The sequence below is a fragment of the Microcebus murinus genome, chromosome 21 (assembly GCF_040939455.1).
Source record: "Microcebus murinus isolate Inina chromosome 21, M.murinus_Inina_mat1.0, whole genome shotgun sequence".
Lineage (NCBI taxonomy): Eukaryota > Metazoa > Chordata > Mammalia > Primates > Cheirogaleidae > Microcebus > Microcebus murinus.
The window spans coordinates 21,976,762-21,999,326 of record NC_134124.1 but is presented as its reverse complement, the minus strand read 5'-3'; the positions used below and the strand labels follow the sequence as shown (position 1 = coordinate 21,999,326).

The following is a 22,565-nucleotide window of genomic DNA, read 5'->3' as shown; positions in this document are numbered from 1 at the left end:
TGTCTACTGCCTCTGACAGCACTCACAGTCTGCAGGTGGAGCCGGCTTTGCCGGGGCCTTTGGGCCAGGACTAGGAGACCTACACGGGACCCAGGTGACCTGGCAACACGGAAGCACTCCATGGACAGAAGCTACCTGGCTGCGCTCTCTTCCTCCCTCCCTCCCCTTTCTCTCTCTCCACCCTCCCCCTCCTCTCCCCCTCCCTCTCTTCTTTCTCCGCAACTCTTTTTGGGAATATGTCATTGGGAAAACCATCCTGAATCACGGAGGAAGTCAATGAATGCAAATCCTCCCTCTCCATCCCCCTGAGAAAAAAAGACAACTCTTGTCACCCTCTCTGGCCATCGGGTGCTGGTGACCGGCAGAGTCCAAGCACGAGCACCACACGAGGCAGAAACACATTTCGGGGAGAATTTAGTATTTCACAAGGGTCCCTGGAGTGGTCCTCATGAGAAGAGCAGAGTGGCGATGGCCTTTCCGGGCTTGCCCTTCGCTGTCACTTTCATTCTGAGTTATTCGTGCACGGATGGGGGTACCACCCCTCAAACCTGACACCCGCCCTGGCCACCCCAGCAGCCTCCACTCCCAGCCACCTTCAGGTGGTTGAGAAGTCATGCAGGGAAAAGTCTGGCATTCTCGACTCCTTGCTTTTCCTACAAAACCTCTTCACACACCAGCAGCTGGAGGGTTATGGAGAGACTGAACTGGCTCTTCTCGGGGAGGCTCATTCGCAGCGGCTCTAGGTGGTGCAGTTCAAAGATGTGTCACTGGTATCTTTTTTTTTTTTGAGACAGAGTCTCACTCTGTTGCCTGGGCTAGAGTGCCGTAGCTTCAGCCTTGCTCACATCAACCTCAAACTCCTGGGCTCAAACGATCCTCCTGCCTCGGCCTCCTGAGTAGCTGGGACTACAGGTATGCACCACCATACCCGGCTAATTTTTTCTGTATATTTTTAGTTGTTTAGCTAATTTCTTTCTATTTTTAGTAGAGACTGGGTCTCGCTCTTGCTCAGGCTGGTTTCGAACTCCTGACCTTGAGTGATCCTCCCACCTCGGCCTCCCAGAGTGCTAGGATTACAGGCGTGAGGCACCGCGCCCGGCCTATTGGTACCTTTTTAAGGCACTGATGCCCTCGCCCTTGACTCAGGGGTGTCGGTCCCCGTCTGTACAGAAAGGCCACATCCACCCAACTTCGGGCAAGACGCACACAGAAGGAACCTCCTCGATGGCCTCAGAGATCAAAGGGGCGGTCAAAGAAGAGCCAGATGCACCCCAACTCCTGTGAGGCACTGACTGACACCCCAGGCCTGAGCACCGGTGACCTAGGACCGTGGTTTGTAAAGTGACCCGAGGTGAGGCTGTCAACCCACTTCATCGTTGGGACCAGCCAGACCACACGCTCCGCAACGGACTCACTGCACGGCCACAATGCCTCCACAGGTGAGGAGTAACGACACCACCTCTCGCCCCGACCCCTGCGGGCCGGCCACTCCTCCTCGCTTCTCGGGGGGCAGGAGGAGGGCTCTTGCCGTCCCACCGACGGGACCCGCCGGGCACTGCTGGGCTGGCCAGGGGTGCGGCTGTGCTCTGGCCCTTTTGGACCTGGCGGCAAAGGACGGCTGCAAAAGGGCTCAGAGCACCCCCCGCGGCTCCCCTGCGGCCGGCGGTCTGACGGAATCCACCTGCCCAGGGCTCTGGGGAGGGAGGAGGGGCTGAAGTGGCCCCTTGGCTCCCTGCCCAGGCTGGGCGTCCTCGCGGGAGCCGAGAGACATTACGGCAGGCACTCACTTGGACTTGTTCTCTTCATAGTGAGCACTGGTCTTAATGTATCTGGCCAGCTCTATCTGCATGTCGCCGAAAAGGGGCACCACCTGCAGCTGCTGCAAAGGAAGCAAACACAGCGCGTGAGACGCCGAGAGCGGGCCAGAGCCACCCCGCCGGGGGAGGCAGGGTGTGTGTGTGCCCGGGGCTCGTCCCCTGCTTTCTGCTTCTGAGGATGCCACTGTGTGACACCCAGCCTGCGTACAGGTCCTCCTCTGCCTCCAACCAATTCTGTGCTCCAGGCCACAGCCCGGCAAGGCAAAGTGACTTGTCTAAGGTCGCCGGCCAGCAGAATGGATGAAGGCCCAGGGCCAGACAGATGGCCTGCCACCCAGGCCCGGGTCCTTTCTGCTCTAAGGTTCCCCAGCTTAGAGGATCCTTGCTGCTATGCGGGTGTCTGAGTGCCGCTGGCTGGGTGTGGCCTTCCTGAGAGGGTCTACACCAGGGGTTCTCAAACTTTTTAAACAGGGGACCAGTTCCATTGTCCCTCAGACCGTTGGAGACTGTGCACTGTGGGCCCGGGACGAGTCGGCTGCTAGGCAGGACAGGAAGCGGCGGCAAAAACACCCGGAGGGCCGGATAAATGTGCTAGGTGGCTGGCATGTGGCCCGAGGGCCGTAGTTTGAGGACGCCTGGTCTACACCGTGAATGTGATGAAAACCATGGTAACACCTGACACCAGAGGGCAGACGACCCCGCCAGACACCAGGGCGAACAGAAGGGGGCTGGTATTTAACGTCTGCTTCTCACGCGCTAGGTCCTGCGCCAAGCACTTTGCAAACAGTATCTCAGACCACGCAATAGCCCAGTGAAGTCAGTGCTTTTATCGCTCCCGCTTCACAGATGAAGAAACTGAAGTTTTAAACAGCGTCCGTGATTTTTCACAAAGTCAGGCCAGCTGGAATTCAAGGAGCCCCGAGTCTAACCCAGGGCTCTGACTCACTTATGGAATCCCACGGAATCCTCATGGAACCCTACAGAGTAGATGACCTTAGCAATCATATTTTCAGACTGGGGGACTCAGTTTAGGGCAACGCAGTGACTTTCCCAAAGCCGTCCAGCTGCTGTTAAGTGGCAGGGCCAGACTCAAGCCCAGGCCTGTCTGGGCAGAGGCTGTTGTTCTGAGCTACCCTCGTCTGGTTCATGCTGACTTAAGGCGGATTTTGCAAGGGTCTCCCAAGATGAGTTTTTTATTTGGGCCAACTCTAGAGAAAAATAGAAGTTCCAGCCTTGGAAAAAAAGTGAAGACAAGTCACAGGTCTCCTCTTGGTGATTTACGTTCCCTTCACCTAGAAGGGTCAGTGGGCCCAGACTCTACCTTTAAGGGGTCTTGCTGTTCATGGCAAGCTGGGCATTCCCACGTCTGACCCCTCAGGCCCACTGCACGCCTGCGGGGCCTAATGCTAGAATAAACTGATAACATGGGATTTAATTCCAAAGTATAAAATCCCCTTGCAAAAATCTCAAAGGCTTAATTTAACTGGAAGTTTTGAAAGATCTGGGGCCAAAGATCACATCTCCGAGGCGCCGGAATGGAACTGGGCATACGGTGGACACCGATGGGGAATTCTGCCCGGAGGTGAGGGCAGGCCGGGGCAGCCTCCTATGGACCAAGTTCAAGGCTGTGATCTTGCAAATGTGAATCAAGCTAAAATCCAGGCTTTAATCATCCTATTTCTGTGAGCTCTGATTTATACCGGCAACGAAAGCAGACACTATCTTGGGGGTGCACCTCTTTCTTTAGGTGATAAGAGATTTCAGGAAAAGAAAAAAAAAAAAAAGCAGCATTCAAAAAAGACTCCCAGGGCCTCCCAGCCAAATCCCAGGTGAATCCTGAGACTCAGAAGCACATGTGGTTTTCCTGCGCAGCCTTCTACAAAGCACATTCCTCTGCCTACTGCAGTCTCGGGCCCTGTCGCTCTATTCACCTCCTCCGTGCAGCCCAATTAATAAGTCCCCCAGTTTTCTGGCTAATTTCATTCCTTTCCCCAAAGACATCTTGGCCCTGGTGACCCCAGCCCCCTGCCCTGCCCCAGCCCCAGCGGCTGACCTTAAAGAATTTATCAATTTTGCTAAGATTGATTCTCTTCTTGGCATCCAGTTTGTAAACATTACTGACATTTCCATCCATCAGGTAAAGGCCGAAGCCCATCACCTAGAACGAGAAGAGGCAGAGCACAGGAGCTAATCACACCCACGGGAAAAGTTAAACAACAACAAAAAGTAGGTCTGTGTGTGTGTGTGTGTGTATAGAGACACACAATCATCAAAACCCATGGGTCTTCCAATCAAAACAGGAAACGTAGGTCTAATTTCAACCAGAAATGTAGTAAGTTATCATGGCAGCTAATTCTTCAGGCCTTACTATGGGCCAGAGTCTGTGCTTTGGGCTGTAACAAGCATTATTCTTAATTCTCACAACAGTCCTGTAAGTTCTGTACAATAACCTTGTTCTATCGATGAAGAATCAGAGACACAGAGAGGCTTGTTCGACAGCTTGCCAGGATCACACAGCTAAGCTGCAGAGGCAGGAGCTGAACAGGATCTGGCGACAAGATCTGCTCCCTTAGGCCCTTCCTGAGAGAAAGGACTGCTTCTGGCTCCTTGCTGTGTCCCTGGGGTGTGGCACACCCAGGCACACATCTGAATACTTGCTGAACAGTGCGTGAACGTAAAATATCTATCGCTCCCTTCCCAACAGAACCGGCAATGTAAAGGTTCCCAAGGAGCCACTGGTGACTATTTTTTAAAAACAAACCTCTTCGTGAAAATGTGCTGTAAGTCAGCGTTCTTGATTCCAATCTACTTAAGTCTCCCGAATGCTGGCTTGCCTGCTCCTTTGAACACGTACAGCTGCAGGGGCCTGAATAGCTGTGTCACCATGGGGAAGCCACTTCTCTCTGTGCCTCTGTTTCTCATCTGACACAAAGGAGGGGGACCAGGGCCTGCTATGGTCACCTCCCCCTTGGGTGCACTTGGTTAGGCAGGAAGAACACCACACTTTTCCCTGTAAGGCGGATGGCGCCCCCTGGTGGCATCTGCGTGCAGCAAAGCAAAATGTAGAGAGGCGGGAAATTGCGGGGGGGGGGGGGGGGGGGGGAGAAGGTGGGGGAGGCCGGATTAAGGAGGGTGGGGAATGGAGAGGGAGGGAGGCAGGGAGGTCGAGGTGTGGAGGGATCAAAGGTGAGCGAGGGAAAAGAAGGGCCAGCAGCATCTACGACTGCTTGGAATTGAGTAACCCAGCCTGGAGACGGCTACAGCACTGGGGGTGAGAGGGCGTCTCAACTTTGGGTGACTTTCCTGGGTTTCTGATGGTCACAGGGAAACCAGAGTGAACAAGCCACAAAGCCACCCAGCCCTACAAACTTAGTTGAGGTGCTACAAAACGTAAAATGGGGACACCAAGGCAGGGCTGGGAATCTTAGACTAAGCAAGAGTGACATGAAGGAGAAAAAAAAAGTACCAGATTTTTGAGAGGTGAAATTCTGGGGAAGAAGCCGAAGGGGCCTGGCAATGTGTAAAGAATTGGAGGAGGTTGTTCATTTCAGTGCTACAGCTGTCGGGTGTAAGCTAGAAATCACCTACGCAGCCAAAAGTAAAATAATGGATGAAGAAATGGAGCTTCATCCACACGACATAATTTAGTAGCTGCATAGTATTCCAAAGACATTTAATCACATGGGATAAAAATGATATATGCTTACATATATTACAAATTTTGAAAATATATAAGCATAGAAAAAAATTAGGAAGACATACATTAAAATGCTAAAAGTGTGATCTCTGGGTGGAAACACTGTAAGACATTTTTTTTTTTTTAAGAGACAGTGTCTTGCTATGTTGCCCAGGCTGGACTAACTCCTGGGGCTCAAGCGATGCTCCTGCCTTAGCCTCCCACATAGCTAGGACTACAGGTCTGTGCCACCGTGCCCGGCTACTTTAATTTTTTTATGCTTTCCTGTATGTTCCAGATTTTTCCACAATAAATATGACAATAATTCTGGAACGAGACTCGTAGACTGATAAAACAATTATGATCATTTTGCCAAAATAGCACAAAAGCTTGAAGATTCTGCCTAATGAGTTGACAATTTCTCTTCCAGGAAGTTTGGCTTGACAAAAAGAAGTGCACAAAAGGCTGTACAACAAGAGTGATTAATGTAGCTCAGCAAACAAATATCCAACCATCAGGGATCTGTTTAATAACAACGTCCCCATATGATGGCATACCCAGCAGTCATTAAAAATTACACTGCAGGACTGTCCTTAATGGCATTTAGAAGGTGAAGATGGCATATACTGAAAGGAAAGGAACAGGTTGCAAACCAGTACGTGCCGTTAGATCTGTATCTATGTTTAAGAAAAAAAGTATATTATATTTTTAGAAATGAGTTTAAATAAGGAGGAGGTAAGAGGGCAAGCCCTGTGGCATGTGGCCGGGGAGTTTTACCTTGAGGAGCATGTGTTTCTCGCTGGGGGTCAGGTACATCTTGTTCTCGTAGTAATCCACGCAGATGTTGACAATGTCCGCCAAGAGCTCCTCGTAGCCTGGGATCACTTCCAGTTGCTGGTGGAGACACTGAACAGCAGCGCCACCCTCTGGTTAGGCAGTGCACGTGACCTGCACCTGCGCCTGGGCTCAGTGGCTGGTGACCGAGCACATGGCCCCCCACCCCTGCTAAAGGCCCAGAGTTGCAGACAGCCCCAGGTGAAGGGGAGCCCTCAAGCCAGCCAGCACCTGACACCTGCATCCTCCCCCCCACGTCCCCGCAGGGGTTGGTCAGAGCTCCTGCACGCCTCCCATGGCAGGGGGCGCACCCCACTTGTGACGCTCCGTTTTATTACCTGGCAGTTCCGATGGCTAGAACGTGCCAGAAAATCAGCTCAGCTTTACAGCAATGGGCGTGTAGGCATTTCAGCTTAGGTTTGAGGGTGTGGGCTTATTTGTGAGGTATCTGCAGACCAGGGTAGGGGAGGGGACTTGGGCCAGCTGGTGCCTCCCTCCTGGCAGGACACAGCAGGAACACCTGCTGTCAGGGAAGGAGCCCCCCACCCCCCCCAGGCCCTTCCCCCTGTGGGACATCCAGAGGAGGGCGCTGCTGAGATGGGGCTCCAGGAAAGGAAACCTGGAGCCTCAGTGGCTGAGCAGCCTTCTGCAGTTAACAAAAAGTAGCGAGGGCCCTGCCAACCCCAGGGCTTTGAGCACATATAGGCATTTGAGCCTGAAAACCCTTGGGAGACAGAGGCCCCTCTCAGTTTGGCCTGGGTCCTGCAGGCATTCTTGCCCGTGCCTGTTTACACTGCATTGACAGAAGTGGAAACGGGTTATGTCACGTTGGGCAGGACAGGGGAATGACGGCTGAGAGGGGGTGCCCTGGCAAAGCGCGGCAGCTGAACAATAGCTACGTCTTCTTAACACTCTTACCGTGTGTCAGGCTCTGCATGATGAGGGCTTTTTATATACTGTCCCATTTATTTCTAACCACAGTGCTATGATGGATGCTCATAATATTCTTAAACGAACAGACACATTTTACAGACGAGTACACTGAGGCTTGGGCTTTGCCCAAAGTCTCACAAAGGGTCAGAGGCAGTGCAGGATTAGCAAACAAGGCCGGCTGACTCTAGACCCCACGCTGTCAACCTCTGCACAGATGTAGGGGCAGAGCGCTGGCTGACGGGGCTTCCGGGGGGATGAAACCTGGAGCAGGGGAATCGGCCGTCTGGCGGGGAGGGGAGACTGAGTCTGCAGCTTTGTCTCACTCTCGCACAGACCAGTGGGGATGGAAGGCGTGGACTGAGCTGGTCTGTTTGGGCTCGCAGCCCACGCAACCTCGAGACCCCTGCCCGTATCCCCCGAGACGCCGGGCCAGGACCGACGAGGGTTCTGCCCTCACCTGGGTGATCCTGTTGTGGTTGGCCAGGAACATGGACAGGTTCTGGGACTCCTGGATAGACTGGGGGTCCGCCATCTTCCTCAGGAACTGCGCCGCCCTGGAGCACAGACAGCAGGTGACAGGGAGAGGACGGCCCACACGCGACAGCCACAGAGGCCACGCCTCGCGGGCTCCCGACACAACCTAGCCCAGAGTGCCACCGTCCCCGACCGTCCCCGAGGTCAACGAGCTCCGACTATCCCAGGTGACATCAAGGCACAGGGCGCTCTAAAGTCATTTCTTTCGGGGCCACTTATACCCTTTGTAATTAAGGGTCCCTGAAATTAAAAGGCAAAAACGTGTTGAAAATCTCTGAAATCTCAGAAAAGTTTCAGGGGAACGAGCATCCCATCAACCAGCCAGAAGTTATAAGACGGGGCGGAATGAGCATCGCTGTCCCTTGCTGTGACCGCCAGTCAAGCTACACAGTAAGTCGTGAAGAAGTTTCATAGGTCGGATGCTTTGTTTTTTGTTGTTGCATATTCTGTTATTTGCAGGAAAACCTCAGTGTTTCCAAAGCAAAGCACTGATGAGATAGCAGACGTCTAGTTAACCTAACAGGATTGCCGGGGGGGAAAGGGCCAGGGCAGAGGGAACGCAGGCAGGACTTGATAAGAGAAAGCCACACCTGCTCGGGCTTCTCCGCCTAACCTGGTGGCAGTGCCACCTGCGTCACCATCAACTGTGAAGACAGAGAGGACACACCCCACCTTGCTCACGACCTAGCTGGGCTGCAGAGGATGCTGACCGTGGCCCTGGTGGAAGCGGCTGGCCATAACCGGGGAGAACTGGGGGGAAGGTATCATATCATGGGCCGCCTCTGAAATCTACATGAAATTGTCACAATGCAGTCGGCTTTGAGATGCGCCCCTGCCGGCTGGGCACCCTCAGGTTTCACAGCTGACTCGGAGGATCAAACTGAGAAGCAGCCCGATCTCTACAAGAGGAGGGTCCCTCTTACCAGCGACACAGCAAACCCTTCCCAAGAGATGTCGCTAGACACTGTGCAGCTCACCTGAGCCCCTACCAACACAGAGAGTATCTGATGCTTTTGACTGCCCTCCTTTACTTCCCGGTGGCCGTGGCCTGATTTCTGGAGAGGAATGACCCCTCCCTCGTTCTCAGCCCTCCTTTCTCATGAGCTGACACAGACCCGTGACTCCAGGCAGAGGACCGACCCCCAGCCCCGAGCAGGGACTGACAGAGGGGCTGGCACTCGGCTCGAGCTGGACCAAAGGCAATCCTCCCCGGGACTTTTGCTAAAGGATTTGGGAGGAAGAGCATCTTTCCCTTCTTTAGAAGTCAGGGCTGCAAACCTGGCTAGGGAGGCGGAAACTGCTGTAAGCTGCCTGAGGCCACCATACACTTGAACAGGAAGCCGCCACAGAGGAAAGTCAAGCTGACGCCACCATCTGAGCACCCAGTGCAGGTTAAGCCTGGACTCTCCAGGTCTGAGCACCAATTCATTCCCTTCTTTTACATAAGCAGTTTGAACTGGCTCTCTGATTTTTTCTTTTTTGAGACAGAGTCTCACTCTGTTGCCCAGGCTAGAGTGCCATGGCGTCAGCCTAGCTCACAGCAACCTCAAACTCCTGGGCTCAAGCGATCCTGCTCCCTCAGCCTCCCGAGTAGCTGGGACTACAGGCATGTGCCACCATGCCTGGCTAATTTTTTATATATATATTTATTTATTTTAGTTGTCCAGGTAATTTCTTTCTATTTTTTTTTTCTTTTTTTTTTTAAGTAGAGACAGGGTCTCACTCTTGCTCAGGCTGGTCTCAAACTCCTGAGCTCAAATGATCCACCCACCTTGGCCTCCCACTGTGCTAGGATTACAGGCGTGAGGCTTTCTGATTCTTGCAGAAAGTGACTAACCTAACCCTTTTACCATTATCTCACTGGTCCCATAATGCATGCTGCACAGACAGGGTAAATAAGGGTTTGATTACAGCTTGAGACAGAAACCTCTGCAAAGATCCAAGCTCCCCCAAGACCCAGCTCTGCATCCTATTCCTCCAACCGCACAGACTCGGGCCCAGCCCTGCTGTGCTTGCAAATGGCGAGCGTGGTACCAGGGAATGAGCCCGTAGAAGGGCTCCATCCTCTTCCTCCACTTGGTGGCTGCCCAGGAAAGAGGGGCCCAGTCTGGGGAAGGGAGACGGGGAGGGTGCCCCAACCTCTTATAGGCAGAGTGGTCATTCTTGACGCTGCACTTCATGTTCTTCAGCTCGTCCAGGACGGCGAACATGTTGATGAACTTGCCCAGGGTCAGGAGGTAGGCCTCGGAGACGAAGTCCTTCCTGCGCTCGGCGTGGCACAGCCGCTTCACCTCACTGCAGAACCGCTCTATGGCCTTGCGCTGGAGGAAGAGCAGCAGCGAGTGAGGCCAGGGCCGGTGGGGGGGCTCCCCAGGCTCTCGGGTGGGGGCAGGGCCAAGGCTCCCCTGGGGCCTGTGAGAGCCAGGCATTTGGAGAAAGGCGAAGCTGTCAGGCAGTCTTTCTCAGAGCAGTCCTTAAATCCAAAGCTGACTTCTAGAGTGGAGACTGGAACCTGCCCCCACCTGAGTCAAACCGAAGAACTCATTCAACACATACTGGCTAAGAACAGTTACATCTTGTTAATTTCTTGTATCCCCAGCACAGAGGACAGTGTCATGGACCAGACAAGGAGGCGGCAGAGAAGAAAAAGAGACATTCAGAAACAAAAGGAGGTTCATTCATCGAATAGCTATTTAATGAGCATCTACTATGTGCCAGGCATCCACCTAGAGACTGGAGTAGAGCAGGGAACAGAACAGAAAAACAAACAAATAAATAAGTGCATTCTGCCCTAAGGAGCTGTACTGTAGTAAGAGAAGACAGAAAACAAATTCTATCAGAATGTGATACATGGGCTATGGAGAAAAAAATAACAAAGGGAAGGAGGGTGGGAAGGGCCCAGAGGAGCTGTCCTCTAAGATGGAAATCAGAGAAGAAATCATCAAGAAGTGACTTTTAGAAACAGAATTTGAAAGAGGAGGAGAAAGAGAAAGACACAGGGTAACTGAACAGCCAGTGCAAAGGCCCTGAGGCGTGTTTAAGGGATGGGAAGGAAGCTGGGTTGCTGAAGTAGGGTGAGCATAGAGAAGGAACCAGAGACAGAGGGGGCCAGGGCCACCTTGCAGGCCTTTGGGAGGGACTGGACACTGAGTGAGCCAGGGAGACATGGGAAGTTCTAGGGCAGGAAAATATGGTCTGAATTTTATTTTAAAACTGCAGTCCCCAACCCCTGGGAGGTGGACCAGTACTGGTCTATGGCCTGTTAGGAACTGGTCTGCACAGCAGGAGGTGAGCAGCAGGCCAGCGATGTTTCACCTGTATTCACAGCCACTCCCCACTGCTCAGCACCACCACCTGTCACATCAGCGGCCACTTTGGATTCTGCGTTATGATGAGTTATATAATTATTTCATTATATATTGCAATGTAATAATAATAAAGTACACAATAAATGTAATGTGTTTGAATCATCCTGAAATCATCCCTCCGGTTCATGGAAAAATTTTCTTCCATGAAACTGGTCCCTGGTGACAAAAAGGCTGGGGACTATAGTTTTAAAGGGTCACAGTGGCTGCTGTGGTGAGAACAGACTGTAAGGGATAGAGATGGAAGCAGGAGAAAAGTTCAGAGCTACTGTGTTTGAAGGTGGCATTACCATATGACCCAGCAATTCCATCCCAGATATCTGCCCAAGAGAGGTGAAAACCCATGTCTACACAAAACATGTACAAGAATGTTCAAGTTGTGTTCTTAATAACCCCAAAGTAGAAACATCCCAAATGTCCACCAATTGTTGAATGCATAAATAAAATGGGGTGTATCCATAGAATGGAACAGTATACAGTCATAAAAAGGAATGAAGTTCTGACACATGCTACAACACGGATAACCGTTAAAGACATCATGCTAACCAAAAAAGCCAGACACAAAAGGCCACATGTTGTATGACTCTATTTATATGAAATGTCCAGATATGCAAATCCATGGAGAAAGAAAGTAGATTAGTGGCTACCCATGGCTGGGGTGGGGGAGGAAATGGGGGTATTATGGGGTGATAGCCAAAGGGTCAGGGATTTATTTTGGGGGTGATGAAGATGTTCTAAAATGGATTATAGTGATAGATACTTAACTCTGTGACTCTATCAAAAACCGTTTAATTGTCCACTTTCAATGGGTGAATCATATGGTATGTGAATTATATCTCAATAAAGTGGTTATCCAGAATTTTAAACAGCAGTGGAACAACCACAACAAGAAGAGGCTACTGTAGTAGCAGAGGGAGCAAGAGAGAGAGAGAGAGGAGGAGGAAGAGAAGGAACCGAGGGGGCGAGGAGGGAGGAGAAATGACCACCCAGATTTCAGCTCTGCTCTGCTCCAGGGGCCTAAAGTGCCAACAGCCAATCACTGCTGATCTTCAAGGACCAGGCCAGGCCCTCTTTCTCCTTCCAGAGTCAAAAGCCAATGAAACTCTCTGCGATAATGCAAATGTCCCACAGCCACACTCTTCAGTAGGATAGCCACTCATCACATGTGGCCACTGAGCATTTGAAATGGGCCTCGTGCTACCGAAGAACTGAATTTTTTATTTGGTTTCATTTTAACTAATAATGCAAACAGCCACATGTGGCTAATGGCTACGGCGCCGGACAGCAGAGCTCTAAATTATCCCAGATCCTCCTATCTATAAATGCCTCTCGTCAGGAGGCTGTGTGTTTAGCACTTAAACAATGTCTGGATGGCTCTTTTCTCTTGTCTCCTGTCTTCCCAAAGAGAAGGCAGGTCCATGATGCCAATAACAGCAGCTGCGATTTGTGGAACCTGCTCTGATCGGCTCTGGACAAACAGACCTCGTTTGTACTCGCCATAAACCTGTGACGTAGGCATCGTTCCCAAGGTGAGAAATCTGAAGGTGTCAGGGATGGCAAATAACTCACAGGACGCACAGTTAGAAAGTGGCAGAGCCGGGGTCAGACCTGGGCTTCTGTCCCAAGAGGCAGCGCTCCCCATTCAGGGCTGCCCTTGGCATTGGCACCTCACCCCAGACAGTCCCATCTCCTACCCCCAGGGCACCGGGGCTTCCTTGTGTTTCTTACGAAGGTCAAGCTCCTTCCAGCCTCAGCGCTTTGCCTCTGCAGCACCTTCTGCCTGGAACCCTTTCTTCCTGGCCATCATGGGCCCGCCTCTCTCCCATCATACAGATCTCAGCTCAAATGCCACCCCGAGAGGCCATCTCTAAAGCGACACCCACAACACAGATACTCTATAACCCAGAATTATTAAAAATTTTATTTTACTCATAGCACGTATTATGCGCCGAACCCCTAACATTACCGTGTATTGTTTATTGTCTCTCCCTACCCAAAACACACCCACGTACTCACTAAGACGTGTAAATTCCGCAAAGTGGGTGGGGTTTGTCTGTCTTGTTCACCCAGAGATGTGTAGGGAACGTTTAAAAAATATTTGCTGAATGCATAACTCAGCACTAAACTCCAGACAACAGAGAGCAGGGGACTTTGCAAGCCTCCTCATGTACATCTGTCCCTCCCCCTCACCTGAAAGTACATGAACTTCATAAGCTTGGTGACCTCCGGCTCCAGCACCTCCACCGTCTTCTCGTAGATCTCCACTCGGTTGGGCTGTTCGTTGCATTTGACCTGTGGGAGCAGGAGGTGGGTGGGGTTCATACACCTGGCTTGTCCAGGCGGTCCTTGTTCTCACCTGTCATCTTATTAACAGGGCCTTTTACATTCTCATTTTGGATGATAACTGATATGGTCACTCTAGTGAGCAGAGGCTGGGGTCGCCCTTGTCTCACCAGTCTGTCAGGGGGCAGAAATACTGTCCAGGGACTGGCTGCAGAAAAGGAACCAGTTGGTCCCGAGAACAGACCCCTCTCTTCCCTTTCTCTCTGTTCTGTGCCCTGTACATACATCCACACTGATCCAGAGGCACCTGGCCAGATTCTAAACACAGAGACATGTTCTGTCCCTTGCTCAGGATGCACCTGGGACAAAGCTCCCCTAGCCATACACTGGCCACTGTTGGCCAATGTAAGATGAGTCCATCAAGAAACCCATTGCCCCTGCCCAGTGGTTTCCAGCCAGTGAGCATGTCAGAGTCACACGGCAGATGTTCCCTCAAGACACATGCGAAGACTGCCCATAGGTAGGCCAAATCTGAAGAGTGAGTGAAGGTAAGCACAAGGACATGCTTCACACTTTAGGTTTAGAAATTCCTAAAATGGTAGCAACATGCTAAATATCCATTAGTTGATTAAATGGACAAACTATGATACAACCATATGATATCACTATGAGCTGTTAAAAGGAATGAGACAGATCTACGTGAACTGACATGAAAAGAAGCTACCATAAACCGATAGGTGAAAAAAAGTCATGTAACAGTATGTATAATTTGTTCACATTTTTGTTAAGCAAAACAAAACTGTGTGTGTGTGTTTATATGTAATATAGGCATAGAAAATCTGAAAGCATGCAAACCAAACCCTTAATAATAGTTATTGCTAGGGACTAGAATTAGGAGGAAGGGGGAGGAATAGCTTCTGTTTACTTCACATACTTGTGGCTTGCTGTTGTTACAATGGGACCCACTAATTATATGATGACAGTGGTAATAAAAATACCTGTGTTAACATGGAAAAAGTCAGTAGTTAAGAATTAAGTGGTGGCCAGGCGTGGTGGTCACACCTGTAATCCTAGCACTCTGGGAGGCCAAAGCAGGAAGACTGCTTGAGTTCAGGAGTTTGAGACCAGTCTGAACAAGAATAGAACCCCGACTCTACTAAAAACAGAAAAATTCTCTGGGCATCATGGTGTGTGCTTATAAGTTCCAGCAACTTGGGAGGCAGAGGCAGGAGGATTGTTTGAGCCGAGCATTTGGAGGTTGCAGTGAACTACAATGGCACCATCACATTCTACCCAGTACAACACAGCAAGACTGTGTCTCAATAAACAGGAAAGAAGAAAGAATTAAGTGGGAAAAAACTGGCAGAATATAAACAATACACTTCTATAAATAATAATAATTTACAAAATAATATTCATGCCAGGAAAAAGATCCAGAAGAATATGTACCAAAGTGTTCCCAGCAATTACCCTACGGTGAGACGTGGGTTTGGGTGGTGGGGGTGAGGAAGTAGGGTTATCTTGCTGTCTGGTTTGGGTATCATACAGCTGGTATATACTGTTTTTGAAATATTAATATATTGAACACATTTTTTTAAGTGCCTGGGCATGGGTCCTTGTAAGTGTCACAGGAAGTTCTCTGAATGTCTGTCTTCAGTGTCCTCCCTTGGATAAGAGGCCCTGCCTCACACCTTGCCACCTGGAAAAGCTCAGCCCTCTGGTTTGGGAGTGGGGTAGGGGGTAGTTACGCCCCCTGGAGGGGCAAGAGACACACAGCAAGTCTCACCTGGGGAATGGCCCGGGAGCAGCTGCGCCAGGTGTACAGCATGACTGCATACTCGTGTCCTTCCTCCAGCATCTCATTCTGAAACAGCAAAACATCCTCAGCAGGGAAAAACTACGCTGGAGCCACTAGGCTTCTCAACAGCCCCCTGAACCCTCACTACTCAGTGTGGTCCGGGGACCAGCAGCATGGGCATCTCGGGGGAGTGGACAGGGGCCTTATTAGAAATGTAGACTCTCAGGCCCCTCTCTGGGCCTGTGGAATAAGAATCTGCATTTCAACAAAGTGCCCAGATGACTCACATGTACGGTAAGTTCGAGAAGAACCCAACTAAATCATCCTCATCAGACATCCAAGGACTACAACCAGGCCACATTTTTCAAACAGATGGATGGCCACCTTGGAAAGAATGAGGCTTATCTATGCTTTCCCACAGCAAAAGGTATCCCAGATATAATGTTGGCAAGAAAATAAGCAAGCAGCAAAACAGTATATATAGTAGATAGCTTAAAAAATAACAACCAAAAAAACTAGGAATAATTATGAACATGTACTATGTATTGAAAAAGATTTTGGTGCAACATACACCGGGGCTGGATTATTTTGTGACTTTTTACATCCTATAGACACTAATGTTCACACTTGTATGAAAGCCCGTGTTACAATTTCATGAGCAGGAAGATGATTAATATCAATTTTTTAAAAAATAATAAGTAGAGCAGATGGCAAAACCAACATGAAACATACAGTGATGACTCATCCCAGAGAGTAAGGGCTACTGTGGAAAGAGCCCTTAACTCAGGGTCCGAATATCCAGGCTCAAATCCCAGGTTCATCACTTATCCTAAAATTCTCCATTTAGTTATCTGCTAAATGATGATGATAATAATCTCACAGACTTTTATGAGAATTAAAAAGATTACACACACACACGCACACTCTCTAGGTAATCTGCAAAGTGACTTAGGAAAACAGTTCGGCAGTGCCACAAAATATTAATCACTGAGTTACCATTTGACTCACCAAATCCATTCCTAGATGTATACCTAAGAGAACTGTATACTTTAAATGGTTTTATGTTCTAGACAGTAAACGCTGAAAAATACAATAAAAATAATATTACAGGGTCATATCCCTCTGTAAATGCTTGCGTCTATGCAGAAGCAAATCCTTATTGATTTACTTTTAAAGCCACATACCTATTTCATAATATCTTATTAAGACAAGACCAGACTTAATTTACTTGTAACAGTTCTGTTTGCATTGGCAAATGTCACTGACAAGTCACACTTTCACTTCTTAATTTAGAGAACTTGTTAAATCAGTAACACGTTGTCCTTGAGCCCAGAGAGCACCAACGTCAAGCGTGTGCAGTCTCAGAACACGTGTCAAAAGGGGGAAGTAACAGGAACGTAAGAAACAAGTGTTTACGTTTAGTGCCAAACTAAATGCCCGCCAGTAGGTGCAACGCCAACTCATCAAACGCTGTATAAGCATTTATGGGTCCCAGGCTCTGCTGTGTGCTGGGAACAAGAAGGACATGGACTCCGCCCTGCAGAGGGTCTGGCTGGCCGTCAGCCAGAGGTGCGGCACAGTTACGCCTGGAATGCAGAGGTCAGGGGGGTACAGTGGAAAGATCCCTGGGCAGGGCCTTGGGAGACTTGAGCTCTGGTCCTGGCTCTTCTTGGGCCCATCTTTTAACTCGTAAATGTCACAGTTTCCTTATTTGAAGGTAAAGATTTGGCCTAAATCATTGGTTCTTCACCTCTGGCTGCACATTAGAGTCCCCTGGGAAACTCTGAAGACTCATGATGCCTAGGCCATACCCCAGACTGACTAAATATTTATCCCTGGGGGTGGGGGTCCAGGAACTGGTTATTTTTCAACGATCCACAGGGGATTCCATTTGCAGCCCAGGTTGACAGCTGCAGGACTAAGGATCTCTAATGTCCTTTATATTTTTAGTGTTCTATGAGTCCATGACTTAAACAGAATCTGAGTCAGGTTCAAATTTCAAGGCTGTAGCGACAGATTGTATCTCTCGGCACTCACTCAGCCCCCATTCCCACCCCCAGCAAAGAACCCTCAACTCCTCCATATCCTTAGTCAATTGTGCAGTTTATGCCCTTTCTCCTCCTCTTTTCTCTGGCTGTCCTGACCTTTGAGACAGAGCCACCTTGCCCAAGTGTGGGCAGGAGAAATACAAGAAGATGGGCACCTAAGGAAGCCACCTGTTGTTGCTAATGAGCTACTCTAGAGAGATCAGGCAAGGTGCTAAGTGGAAACTGTTGACTCAAGTGAGATTTCGGTGTTATCCAGGAATGTGAACAGGACACCTTACCTATGACTCACGTCTAAACCAGATCAACAGTATCCCTGTGTAGCTAGAAGAGTGACCCCCAAAGTTGTCTGCACCCTAATCCCCAGTACCTCAATATTACCGCATGTGGAAAAGGGGACTTTGCAGATGTGATTAAATTAAGAGCCTTGAGACAGGGGGAGGTTATCTTGGATTATCCTGGTGAATCTGATGTAATCACAAGGGTCCTTATAAGTGGAAAGGGCAGGCAGGAGAGTCAGGGAAGGAGATGTGACGGTGCAAGCAAAGGGCAGGGCGAAGTCTCTAGAAAAAAAGCTGGAAAAAGCAAGGAAACAGATTCTCCTTTAGAGCTTCCAGAAAGGAATGCAGCCCTGCTGGCACCTTGATTTTATTGAACAAAATAAGACTTATGTTGGATCTACGACCTAAAGAAATGTAAGCAAATCAATTTTGTGTTGTTTTAAGCCACTGAGTTTGTGATAACCTGCATCTGTTAGAGCAGCAATAGAATTAAATACTGTCACCCTCCAGGCCAGCCTCTCCTTCTGACTTCCCTGTTGGTGTCCCCCGACCTGGTATGTCTGGGAGAAGTCGGTCACCATGGTCACAGCTGATCGCTGAGCCAGGTGGAGCTCACCTGCAGGGCTCTCACACCACATCCTCGTAGCCACCCCCAGGGCCAACCCCTTCCTTCTGACTTTAATGCCTCTCCTGTAGACAATTTTATCTGCACTAACTTATTTGCTCCATTCACTCCTACCTAACAATTCATTCTACCTACACACACTGACATATAAAATCTATCCCCTAAGCAGGGTTCTGTTCACATCTCTCCTAGGGATGAAGATTTGCCATTGTTTTGGTTTTTTATTAACTAAATCAAAGGCTTCTGCGATGGGCTGAATTGTGTAGCCCCCAAATTCCCATGTTGAAGCTGTGACCTTCAGTACCCTCAGGATGTGACTGTATTTGGAGACAGGGTCTTTAAGAGGTAATTAAGTTAAAATGAGGTCATTAGAATGGGCCCTCGTCCAATCTGACTGGTGTCCTTTGAAAGAGAGGAACAATTCGGACACACACAGAGATTCCAGGGATGTGTACACATACAGCAAAGAACAGGTGAGGACACAGTGGGAAGCGGCCACCTGCAAGCCAAGGACAGAGGCCTCAGGAGAAACTAGTATAGATGTATGGATACCTTGATCTTGGACTTCTAACCTCCAGAACTGTGAGAAAATAAATGTCTGCTGTTTGTCACCCAGTCTGTGGCATCGCTTTGTGATGGTAGCTCGAGCAACCTATGCACTGACCCTTATATCTAACTTTCCATTAAAATGCTATAAACCGCCGGGCGCGGTGGCTCACACCTGTACTCCTAGCACTCTGGGAGGCCGAGGCGGGCGGATTGCTCAAGGTCAGGAGTTCTAAACCAGCCTGAGCAAGAGCGAGACCCCGTCTCTACTATAAATAGAAACAAATTAATTGGCCAACTAATATATATAGAAAAAATCAGCCGAGCATGGTGGTGCATGCCTGTAGTCCCAGTTACTCAGGAGGCTGAGGCAGGAGGATCACTTAAGCCCAGGAGTTTGAGGTTGCTGTGAGCTAGGCTGATGCCACGGCACTCACTCTATCCTGGGCAACAGAGTGAGACTCTGTCTCAAACAAACAAACAAACAAAATACTACAAACCATTTCCCTACGTGTCCAAACCCAGTCAGTCCCTGAAAATTCTCGCCTCTGTGCCTTTGCTCGTGCTGGTTCTTCCCCCTGCTATGCCCACTAGCTGCATTCTCAGCTCTGACTCAAAGTTCTATTAATAACCGTGTAAGACAGAAGAGTACAGCGGGAGAGATCAGGACTGGGGGGCAGCCCTGGATTTCAGGGCCAATCCGTGACTTACTAGTTGTGGAATCATGAACAATCTGCTTATGAACTTCTCTAGACCTCAGTTTTCTCATCCCTTAAATGGGTATGATGATCCCTTTGCAAGTCACAGGGCTGTTACGAGGCTCCAATAACATCATGTATGAGAATACCTCACATTTTTAAGTGTGATATGATACAAGGTCTGTCCGGGAAGCATCCAGCCAGGTACTAAGAAAAATGGAGACATTTATCCAAGAAGATACAACAAACACCATACATAGGACGATGACACCTCAGTCCTCTTCAAACTAGGCACCTTGGGACCTTCGTTGATGTCATCATCCAACATTCTCCCGGGTTCTGCTTGTTGCAGGCCCTCCAGAACGTGGATCGCTGTCAACAGATTCTCGACCACCTTGGAAGCATTTCTGCCACACTTTCATTTGGGCTGCACTCATTGCATCATCCGGAAAGCCTCTGAGTCAGCTGAATATTTTCCATGGAAGAATGTTCGACCCTAATGCAAAATGTGATGCAGATTCGCTGCTCTGCTTGCTCAGTCATTTTTGAATGCAACGGCCACACAGTTGCACGTGCCCACTCAATGGCGTCCAGCGCCCCACTGACCAGTGCCGTGAAGTTGTAATGGTTCACGCATCCCCACCCCAGTCCGCTCTCCTCGGACGCACTGATCCCACGTACACCGTTCTCGTTACATTACTAACAACAATGGCTGGATACTTAGCGGACAGACCTTGCACACCTATAAGGTATAATTACCCTCTTATAAGGTTCCACTCAAAAGCCACTTTCTTCATCAACCTCTCTCCGACCCTCTCAAGGCCCTTTCAAAAAAACACAGACCTCTGAACTTTTACCATGACGTTTTACCCTTAACTTTGTGCATTAACAAATGTCTGCAAAGCATAGTCTAGCGCACAGGTTTTGTCGTCAGACAGACCTGGGTCTAGATATGTCCCCCATCAGCACCAGGACCCCGAGTTAGTTGCTTAACTTTCCTGGGATCCAGTTTTCCCCATCTGCAAAACGGATGTTATAATAGAACCTACCTCACAGGGTTGATGTGAGCAGGGAATGAGACAATGCTTCTAAAATATCCACACAGAAAAAGTGTTCAATAAATGGTAAGCTTGTCAATTTCCAACTTGACCCACTGAGAATCAGAACTGGCCCGTATTTGACTTTTAAGAGGTGATGAGGTCACGAGGGCTCTGCCCCCATGCATGGACTGATGCTGTTATCATGGGAGGGGATTCCTCATAAAGGATGAGTTTGGACGGCATCTCGCCCACGTGATACCTTCTGCAATGTTGTAACACAGCAAGAAGGCCCTCGCCAGGTACCAGCCCCTCAACCTTGAACTTTCCAGCCTGCATAATCATGAGCCAGTAAGTTTCTCTTCATTATAAATTACCCAGTCTGTGGTATTCTGTTATAACAGCACAAAATGAACTAAGACACATCATTAGAAAGGTTTATTGAGCCACAGGCAGAGCCTATGAACGAGGAATTTGAAATTGTTCAAACTTTAGCATTGCCTGAACATAAAATCAATGAAATCCCAAGAGGGAGGTGGATGACCACCCCCCCTCCAGATGGGGCAGATCCTAAGAAAGAAAATAATGACTGGCCCCACTAGCAAATGATATATAAGCCATCAGCTTCCTCGAGTCAATAACTCTGTTATTCCAAAGCCAAAGCTAGTGTCCCTTTTCTGAGAAACCTTTTGCTTTGTCAAGAGACAGAATTCCACATACTCATTAATCTATAAAGTATTAAGGCAAGGCAGGATCTTATCGCATGTTAACTCAAAAAGCTATAGGAGCTCAGGGAAGTGAGTAGAGGGAGCAAGTCGGGCCCTAACAGCGAGAAGGTTTTGCAAAGCTGGAAGATAAATGGGGACAAGACATCCCTGGGCACTGAGAGAGGGGGATGGGGCAGAATGTGAGAATGGGCTTAAGCAGATGGGTCTGACTGAAGCAGGGGGTCTTGGAGTGGCTGGGCAAACGCCCCTGGAATGAGACGTGGCCCACGGCCCCTCCCACCCCAGCAGGCAACATGTCTGCACACGTGAGTCACAGAGACTTACCATGCTCGAGTGCACCGTGGCCTGCTCAATGTACCTTGCGATGCCCGTGACAAATGCATTCCTGTCCTCGAAGTTCGTGTCAAAGTTAGCCTGTGGGATTAGAGGACAGGAACATTTGGTTATTGGAAAACAGGTCCACAAGGTGGCTGAGCGTCCAAGGAACAAACTGCTGCCAACTAACACAAGCTGTCTGTGGAGACCTATTGCTGTATCACCTTTCCTCTTGCCCCTTCTCCCCAAAATCCCACTCTTAGTCACGCTGGGCAGGAGCAAGCTGATGACAGGGCCTGCGTCTGCTTCCCACCAGTAATCAGGTTCACTCAGCTGAACTTTGGACATAAATACTTAAACTTCACAGGCCCAAATACCTACTAAAAGTTAAGATGTGCGCCACTTAATGCAATTAAAAATATATTATACATTTATATTTATTCTCCTTTAGCAGTCCAAGAACTTTCAAAAGGTCAAACACAGCTAAAAATTTTCAAATTAACGTATCCTTTCTTAATTTGGCATCTGGCCTGCCACAACCAGACAAGGGACTATTTGCAAGGCTAGCTCCAGTTGCATGGACACCCCCAGCCCCCACGCCCAGATGGATCATGGTTTTGAACAATCTGATAGTGGTTTATCACGAGCTCTACTCTCTTAGGCAAAAGCAAACAACTGTGACCAGCTTCCCTGAGCCATTAGCTGTTATGGGGAGTTGTAGAACTCTTTTCACAAACATGAAGAAAAAGTAATTACCCAGGCAGGCTCTAGGGGTTTTTAAATTGCCATATTTAATTCATGAGGTCAGAGCTGCCAAAACCTTGGTTGGTGCAGCAGCAAGAACAGCCAGGAAGGTATTTGGGGTCAGAGCAGATCTACAAGACTTCCCTGGGGGAGGGAAATAGTCCTGGTGTACACTTGCTAGCTCATCCATTCCTTAATCGCAGCTACAAGAGTGCACAGAGGACTCTATCAGCTCATGACCCTTCACCTTGTAGATGCAGAGCTCCTCTTCCCTCTGCTTCAGGGCAAACCTTCTCAGGGGATCCC

The 22,565-nt window shown here is 49.3% G+C and overlaps 2 protein-coding genes across 4 annotated transcripts in view; one reads left to right on the top strand and one right to left on the bottom strand.

Moving 5' to 3' along the window:
- The window catches only part of MED7 (mediator complex subunit 7), a 315,410-nt gene that overhangs the window by 144,028 nt on the left and 148,817 nt on the right, over window positions 1–22,565 (top strand). The window lies entirely within an intron of this gene.
- CYFIP2 (cytoplasmic FMR1 interacting protein 2) overlaps window positions 1–22,565 on the bottom strand; it is a 119,188-nt gene that overhangs the window by 78,525 nt on the left and 18,098 nt on the right. For all 3 annotated transcript variants that reach the window (XM_012781578.3, XM_075996248.1, XM_012781581.3), the window contains exons 3-10: window positions 21,525–21,614; window positions 15,229–15,306; window positions 13,350–13,451; window positions 9,934–10,115; window positions 7,718–7,814; window positions 6,271–6,399; window positions 3,871–3,975; window positions 1,788–1,879 (exon numbers count right to left, since the gene is read on the bottom strand). In XM_012781578.3, coding sequence (XP_012637032.1) covers window positions 1,788–1,879; window positions 3,871–3,975; window positions 6,271–6,399; window positions 7,718–7,814; window positions 9,934–10,115; window positions 13,350–13,451; window positions 15,229–15,306; window positions 21,525–21,614 — 875 coding nt within the window. The remainder of the gene's footprint in view (window positions 1–1,787; window positions 1,880–3,870; window positions 3,976–6,270; window positions 6,400–7,717; window positions 7,815–9,933; window positions 10,116–13,349; window positions 13,452–15,228; window positions 15,307–21,524; window positions 21,615–22,565) is intronic.